The 8,884-nt window shown below is 41.4% G+C and overlaps 1 protein-coding gene across 1 annotated transcript in view; it reads right to left on the reverse strand.

Moving 5' to 3' along the window:
* Positions 1 to 8,402, reverse strand: part of fads2 (fatty acid desaturase 2) — a 71,810-nt gene extending 63,408 nt beyond the window's left edge. Inside the window, exon 1 of the mRNA XM_041197789.1 lies at positions 8,093 to 8,402. Coding sequence (XP_041053723.1) covers positions 8,093 to 8,299 — 207 coding nt within the window. The 5' untranslated portion in view covers positions 8,300 to 8,402. The remainder of the gene's footprint in view (positions 1 to 8,092) is intronic.
* Positions 8,403 to 8,884: the final 482 nt, after the last annotated feature.

Here is an 8,884-nt window from a genome sequence, read left to right on the forward strand (position 1 = left end):
CAGAAACTGAACTGGGCTGGCCTTATAAATACTGCAGCTACTACAGTGAGCAACTCAACTGTTGACTCCCCAAAGCCTGTCCACCATCTACAAGGTGCAAGTCAGGAGTGTGATGGAACACTCTCCACTTGCCTGGATGAGTGCAGCTCCTAAAACACTCAAGATGCTTCAAACCATCCAGGACAAAGCAGCCTGCTTGATTGGCACCTCATCCACAAACATTCATTCTCTCTCATGCACCGACGCACAGTAGCAGTGTACACCATCTGCACAATGCACTGCAGCAACTCACTAAGGCTCCTTAGACAGCACCTTTCAAATCCATGACCATTACCATCTAGAAGGACAAGAACAGCAGGTGCAAGGGAACACCACCACCATGAAGTTCACCTCCAAGACACTCACCACCCTCACTTGGAAATACATCACTGTTCCTTCACTGTCACCGAGTCAAAAACCTGGATCTCCCTCCCTAACAGCACTGTGGGTGTATCTACACACATGGACTGCAGCAGTTCAAGAAGGCAGCTCACCACAAGCTTTTCAAAGGCAATTAAGGATGGGCAATAAATGCTGGCCTAGCCAGCAACGCCCACATCCCACAAATGCACAAAAAAAAACTCTGCAAAGGATAAGGACAATAGGCCACCAGACTTCATGATTCCAGAAACTGCCACGAAGAAAGAAGTCTAACAAAACTTATCGTGCAAGATGGGTGCTATGGAGTCCCTATCTGTTTTGATGGCATCTTGATAGCATTGACAATATGAGATCATAGATCTTTTGCTAATATGGGTTGCCCTCCATTGTGTGCCAATAGCACTGTCACATGATTGGAACTCCACTTGTGAAAAGCTATGATCATAAGCTTGCCTGTTTGTTACAGAAAAAGAGTCTGCAGAAAGCACTGGTAACATTTAGAAGTAGACTGCAGAATGTACCATTATCTCTCTCTCCCTGCCTTTCTCAATTTCGGAACCCTATCTCTGCTGCATTTGGAATACATCACAGAGATAAAGAATTTCAATCAAAAGGAACTTCAAGTGCCATAAGATCCACTTTGGAAAAAGATGGATTACAGTTTAAAGAAACTGTGTCTAGAAAAACAACCAGCTTACATCAGCTACAATATACATATATACCTATCTATCCATCACGGGACTTGGGATGTGTTTTAGCTTTTTAATAAGTATTATAATATTAACTGAGTGAGTTTTTAAACAATAAAACTAACTCCTTACATGTTAACTGAAGAGATCTGGCTGGCTTCATATAGCGTTACATACAGTCAAGTACATACTGAATTGAAAAATGACAATTCTTTTAAAAATTTAAACTCTGTTATAACCATTCTCAGGAGAGAGGAATTTATTCACCCCTCTGGACTTGGTTGTAACAGAGGAAAGACAGAAATTTCTAGCTAGAGAGAATTTTACCTGATGAAGGAACAACCTGGCAAATGGAGGCTCTGATAATGCATAAAAGCTGTACACGTAGCTACCAAGTGGCCAAGTTATGCCATTACAACATTACAGGTTTACATAGGACTTTTTCCCCACCATAAGTGTGAACATAAAAACTAACAATGAAAAAAAATGTCAACACAAATGTATAAAACTATAACAGTCTTAAAGGCAGGCTGATGGAGGTATATAAAATAATAAAAGAGCTGGATCATGAGCTTGCTGATAGATTATTTCACTTGTCAGATTGCATCAATCCATGGGCCATGCACTTAAACTACGCTCAGTAGAAGACAACTATAGGTTAGTTAGTTCTTCTTTTCCAAGAGTACTTTACTTTCGGAATTTGTTGCTGGCTTATGCAATGCCTGCTGGACTCTCTGCTAACAATCAAGAGGGAGCAGGACCAGTTCTTGCCTGAAGCAGAGATCACATAGAAGGCAAGTGATCCAACAGTTGATGCACATATAATTAATGTGATCTCCTGGACAGATTTTGATTTCCTGAGGGGGCCAGACAGAAATATTTTTCTCCTATTTTTGGTGCCGTGTTACTTCTTCTGTTCTATTGCCTCTCCCATGAGATTACGTAGCTGCTGGGGATGGGAGGGGACAGCAAATATCTAGTGCTTCAGGCTGGTTTTCTCCTTCCCTCATTTATGTACAGTTATAGTTTTTTTTCCCCCCCTTGAGGTTTGGTGCAGTTTCAAATAAATTCAGAAACATTTTAATTTGGACTCAATCATTATTTAGTGCTTAATTGATGCCAATAACTAAATCCTTTGACAAGAACAGCGTGAAATTGATCTCAATTACTTAATTATGAGAAAGTTCAGTTTGAACCTATGCTACAGAGTCAACAGAAAGATGATCGGGGTGGAAACTGTTACCTTAGTGAGAGCTCTCCTATAGTATAGGTTCCGTGATCCATGTATTGCTGACTACACATATTTAATGTGTGTAAGATATTCATTATTGCACCATCTTTTTTCACACTTGAAAGCATTACAATATTGATTACACAAACTATGAATGAATTTTATAATCTAATTGGATTTCCAGTTTACCAACTAATCTCTTGCTGATGCAATCTGATTTTATCATTGGATAAGCATGTGTAGTGGAACCAGGTTTTAAAACCACATTCATTAAAAACTGCATAAGTCAACATTTTAAAGTCCATGTCATAAATGGAAGCATGAAGTTTTTAAACAACCATTAGTTCCTATATCCTCTAAATTATTGATGACCCTAAATATTAATGTGTTTCAAGATGATAACTGATGAAATTCAGTTTAATGGTTGAGGAAAAGTGGGAGAAGAAAACTGAATATTTCAGAGTGCGCCTAATATATCATCTACCTCATGGCTTTCCCAAGACACGAGAGACGTCGCACTGTTACAGAAACAATACAAAAAAAAACCAGTAACTGAATAGCTTGTGCTTATGACTTGGAGCCTGAAAGTTCTTCACCAAGCCCGAGGAGCGAACGAGAGGGAGAGGCGAGGAGCGAACGAGAGGGAGAGGCGAGGAGCGAACGAGAGGGAGAGGCGAGGAGCGAACGAGAGGGAGAGGCGAGGAGCGAACGAGAGGGAGAGGCGAGGAGCGAACGAGAGGGAGAGGCGAGGAGCGAACGAGAGGGAGAGGCGAGGAGCGAACGAGAGGGAGAGGCGAGGAGCGGGAGGAGAAAGAGAGAAAGAGGAGAGGAGAGATTTACAGCATGTTCCACCATTTGTTAGATCATGTCTGATCTATACTACAACTCCATTTTCATGTCTTTGTTCCCTTACCTAACAAAAACTTATCAATTTCAATCTTGAAAATCTCAATTCGCCAGCACAGCCTTCTGGAAGAGGGAGTTCCAGCTTTCCACTACCTTGTGTGTGAAAACTGCTTCCTGATTTCACTCAAAATGACCTAACTCCAATTTTAAAGATTACATTCTCTGGATCTGGACTCCCCCACCAGATGAACATTTAACATTTTAAACACCTTGATTAGATCTCCCCAACCTTCTAAGCTGAAAGGAATACAAGCCAAGCTTATGCAACTTGTCTGTATAAATTTATCCCTTGGCGTCCTAATATAAATCTGCTGAATTTGCGTTGCAGTCCTTCCAAGGTTAATTTATCTTTCCTTAAGTTCCATGCCCAAAATTGAACTCAATATTCCAAATGGGCCCTAGCTAAGAACGTGTACAACTACTGCATCACTTTCTCACTTTTTAATTCCAATCCAGCAATCTCCTCCTATCCTGCCATGCTGCTAAGTGTGGGCATGTACACCAGTCAGGGACTGAAATGATACTTTTACATTTGAGCTGTGTGTAGTTCAAGTTTCAAGAGAGTAAGCAGAGGTCAGGGCTTGACTGCAATGCCCCCAACAGTTGATTAGCTTGTTGATACTCACTGTCTGGGCTCATCCAAGAAGACTAGCTACTTGGATGAGGAACAATACCTCAATACCTTCAAGAGAGGGTGCAGTTACTATACCAAATGTAGTGGAGTGTGGTCAGAAAGTGGAGGGAAATTGTCTTCTGTTTTTATCAGTTACTCTCCTTAAAGTGATCATCTACACATTTGGGTATAATTGCACAGGAACCAGTGAGCCCCAAAATCTTATCCAAGTGGCCATTCTACATATGCAAGTCAAGACAGTTTTATTAAGGTCATGGAGTGTATCACAGCCAAAAACAATTCTGCCATCCACATGAGTGCACTTTGCAGGAGATGTCACTGATGGGATAAAGATCTTTGTCTTGATCTTTATCTCCTTCCCTAACCCAGAAAACAGAGACTAGTGTGGAACTGGAAGCTTTGACAACAACCTGACACTCCTTGGATATGGGAGTAATGCCAGTGCAGTGGGGGATCACAAATGTTACAGACCTGCCCGAAAAAAGGTGAAAGGAATAAATCTGCTAGCTATAGACTAATCAGTCTAACAACGGTGGTGGGAAAACTATGGGAAACCATTGTCAAGGATAAAATTAGTTTCACTTGGAGAAACACGATATTGTACGGGACAGCCAGCACAGATCTATTAAAAGCAAACTGTGACTAATTAACCTGATTTAGTTCTATAAAAAAGACAAAGAAAGTAGTATAGTATATGTTGCACATACAGATTTCCAAAAGGCATTTGGTAAAGTTATGCATAATAAATAGGCTTATTCAGAAAATAGTAGCTCGTGGTATTAAAGGGACAGTGGTAACTTTGGTATGAAATTGGCTAAAGAATAGGAGATGAACTGATGTTTTCTGACTGGAGAGCAGTATGCAGTGAGATCTCCAAGAGTCAGTGCTTTTCTTGATACAAATTACATGGAATTGGGCAGATAGAGTAAAATCAAAAGTTTGCAGATGATACAAAAATTGGCAACTTAATAATAATGAGCTGGACAATGGCAGACTTCAGGACAACATAGACTGGTGAAATGGGCAGATGACAGATCGCACTTAATGCAGTTAGGTGTGAAGAGATGGACTTTGGAAGAAAAAAAATGTGGACAGTATAATCTAAATGGTAATATTGAAAGGAGCACAAGAGCAGAGGGAGCTGGGGGTGCTTTTAACAAATCCTTGAAGGTGCAGGACCAGTTGATAACATAGTTAAAGGATACTTAACTTTGTACACAGGGGCATTGAATATAAAAACAAGGAAACCATGACAAACCTTCACAAATCACTGCTTAGGCCTCAGCTGGCGTATTGTGTACAATTCTGGGTATCATACTTTAAGAAGGATATCAAGTCCCTGGAGAAGGTGCCGAGGGATAAGTGAGTTCAGTTATGTGGAGAGATTGGAGAAACTGGGCCTGTTCTTCTTAGAACAGGGGAGGTTAAGGGGAAAACTTAGAGATATTCAAAATTGAGGGATTTTGATACATCAAGTAGGGAAAAACTGTTTCCTCTGTCTAGTGGACCAGTAACCAGAGATTATAGATTGAAAATAATTGGTCAAAAAAACTAGGAGGAGAAATGAGGGGAAATTTCTGAAGAGAAGTTTGCTAAGATCTTAAACACATTACCTTAAAATATAGTAGAATCAGACTCCATAGTAACTTGGCAAAAATGATTTTGGCATGTATTTGTCATGGACTAGTTTGCAGCATTATGGATTAAAAGGTTGGTCTGTGAGACTAAACTGAACTGATCTTTGAGTCAGCACAGGCAAGGCATGACAGGCCAAATAGCCTCCTGCTGTAAGATTGTATAATTCTATGAATTGCAGCATCCCTATTGTTGCTTCAGATGCAACAAATTAACTCAACACAGAACAGAAACTTTCCTAGTACCCATGCTGCATTTACCCAGGAGTCTATTGAGAATAACTTGAAAAAGGTTTACTGTTTGCTAAGGCAGTTACAATATCATTCAGACAAATTAATTCCACTACGAAGTTCACAGTCAGGGATCCTGTCATCATTCCATTTGTGGGGCATCACGAAATGGCAAATGGGTTTCACTCAACCACCAGACAGTCAACGTCGTGTATGTACACTTTACCTCTTGACTGTATTACACCGCATCCTCCTGCAAATGGGTTGTCTCAGGGTGTGGTACACACTTCCACAGACAAGCCCCACAGAAACTCAGCCAAGTCTCTATGTTTCCTGGGCAATCCTTTACTGACAATGTTGTCAGGCAATTCAACCGTGGGGGAGTATTACAAGCAAACCCGATCCTGTTCTCACCCTCCATTCACATTATATGCTCACAAAGTTTCCAACAATGTCTCTGAAGGATGATCAGGAGTATTGGGAATCCCTGCTCATTTTGCCCCAATCTTCAGTCTAGGATGCTGAGATCAACTGTGGAGATGAATTAATTCAACACAGAATTAGGCTTGGATGGGATCACCCAGCTCTTTGTAAATTTGTGTCATAATAAGCCATTGTGGCAGTTTGTAATTGCTATTTCAAATCGCTCACCCTTTTGTGCATTGCATCATGGGATTATTCAACCAAACATCACTGGTCACTAGGTGTAATACTACACCAAAGATTCAATTGAATTCAAACCAGACAACAAAGGGTTCTAGATTAATGTCCAGCACCACATGCTAGAGAATCCATTATTTTATTCACTTACAGGATGTGAGCATTGCTAGCAATGAAACACTTTGCAGACACAGTGCACCAGTAGTGCAGCAAGTGAATATTTGTGGCAGGCTGAGGTGTCTACTAAGCAAGCTTCTGGATGGTGTCAAGCTTCTTGAGTGTTGTTGGAGCTGCAATCATCCAGGCAAGTGAAGAGAATTCCATCACACTCCTGACTTTTGCCTTGTAGATGGGTGGGCAGGCTTTGGGGAGTCACCACACAATTCTCAGCTTCTGATTTGCTCTTGTAGCCACAGTATTTGTATGGCTGGTCCAGTTAAATTTTTGGTCAGTGGTAACCTCCAGGATATTGATGATGGGGGAACTAGCAATGGTAATACCACTGAATGTCAAGGGGAAGCGGTTGGACTTTCTCTTGTTGGAGATGCTCATTGCCTAGCACTTGGCCCAAAAATGAGTGTTATCCAGACCTTTCTTCATGCAGGCACAGGCTGCTTCAGTTTTACATTGCACTCAATGTATTGTCCCCCACAAATGAACAGCTCTGTAAAACTCATAGGTCTAAGTCTAGGTTCATGTAAATAATGGCGACTTGACAAGCATCATTGGAATTGTGACCCATAAAAGGTCAGCACTTTCAGGAGAGGAACAAGAATTGGAGAAAATGGGAAAAAGTCCTGGTTATTTGCAATTGATTCTGAATGAATATTGATTATTAGCAGTACCACATCCCTGGAAAGCTATAATTATGTTAATGTATTGTAGCACTAAAACAAATTTGAATTGCAGACCAGTTAAGTAGTACTTCTCAGAATTAATATATTATAGTGACCAAAAGAATTAAGTTTTGTTATTGTTAACTGGGATTCCAAGCAGCAACATTTTGGAGACAGCAGCATTCATTGATAATGCTGCCAATTTATGGTGATTGAATGAATTATTTATTAATTTGCATTACTGGATTTGCTATGATTAGTATAAGTATTTTGGAAATTGTAATTCACCAATTCATCCACTTTTTTGTGAAAACCACGACCAATGACCTATGTAATTATGCTTAATCCTTATTTAAAATAAACTGGTCTCCCTAGGACCGACTCGGAAAAATTATACTTCACTAATTTTCTCCAGCACCACTAGCAATTTAGTAATTCAGACGTAGACCTCGCCCAGAACTGCCCATGTGGTGTTTCCTTCAGGAGCGATGTATCTGACCGATAGTAACTCCGGATCCCTGAACTCGAGTAACCTTGGTTTTCTGCCACGAAACTCTGCTTTCTTCCGTACCTTAATTAAAGATTTTTAAGAACAGCAAGACAATCTGCGCCGGAAAAAAAAATGTTCCGTGAAAATGTTCTGTGTCAATTCTGAAAAGGAATATCGATGAATATTCTCAGACTCAAATGTCACAACGATGAATTAGCGACTCACGAACGAACAGTAACAGAGTACAAAAAATGCACCCCTCGATCACTGGAATGCATTCTGACTTTATATGCATGCAGCATCTCGGAGCTAATGCAAGCGATCTGCTTGATTTACTTTTGTTTAAAGGTGATCTCCTTACCGTGGCATCCTCTCCGGCAAAGTGACTGATAACCCGTATCCCTCCGGGGTGCTTTAGGGCCCAGTTAGTCACGTTATACACTTTCCTATCAATCACAAGCCACTTGTCCGTTTTGCTATTGTGCTTCTGAATCTCTTCCCAAGTGTAAAGAGCTAATATTTTCTCACACCCCCCGTCTTCTTCTCCCTTCTCTCCTCCTTTCCCCATTCTGTCCTTTCTCTATCTCTCCTTTCCTTCTCAGTTCTTCTCTCCCCTCTACCTGCCCTCTTTGCTTTAGCTGTTCATCTTATACCTCCAGCCCGCCCAGGAACATCCTACAAAAATTAACCATTAATACGATGCTGTAACCTAGGAGATCAGCAGAGTTTTTGCACCAATCAAGTGGCTGTACCACAGCCCTCGTCTGCAGGCATTGGTTCAACCTGATCTTTCGAACCGTTTAGGGGGCTGATCCTTCCATCAAAGCTTTCATCTGAAGCTCACTCCATTGAGGTTGCGGCCAAATTGCCTCGGTAGTGTTTGTTTGGTGAGTTAGACCCATAAGCAAATCTTTTGGAGCCACTCGCAGGATTTTCCGGCTCCCTTGGCGGCGGAAGGTTCGGCGGCCCATTGACTTTCGACGGGACCGGACGACCTCGGCGGTGGGCGGGGCCGGAAAACCCTTGACTCGCAGCGCTGAATCCAGACGCTCACGAATACGACTCCAGTTCCCTGGCACCACCATCAAAATCGATTATCACTCCCCAGCCGGCACCATGTGTCCCAAACATTTATGCCAATCCATCTCCATTA

This window comes from Carcharodon carcharias, chromosome 10 (assembly GCF_017639515.1).
Source record: "Carcharodon carcharias isolate sCarCar2 chromosome 10, sCarCar2.pri, whole genome shotgun sequence".
Lineage (NCBI taxonomy): Eukaryota > Metazoa > Chordata > Chondrichthyes > Lamniformes > Lamnidae > Carcharodon > Carcharodon carcharias.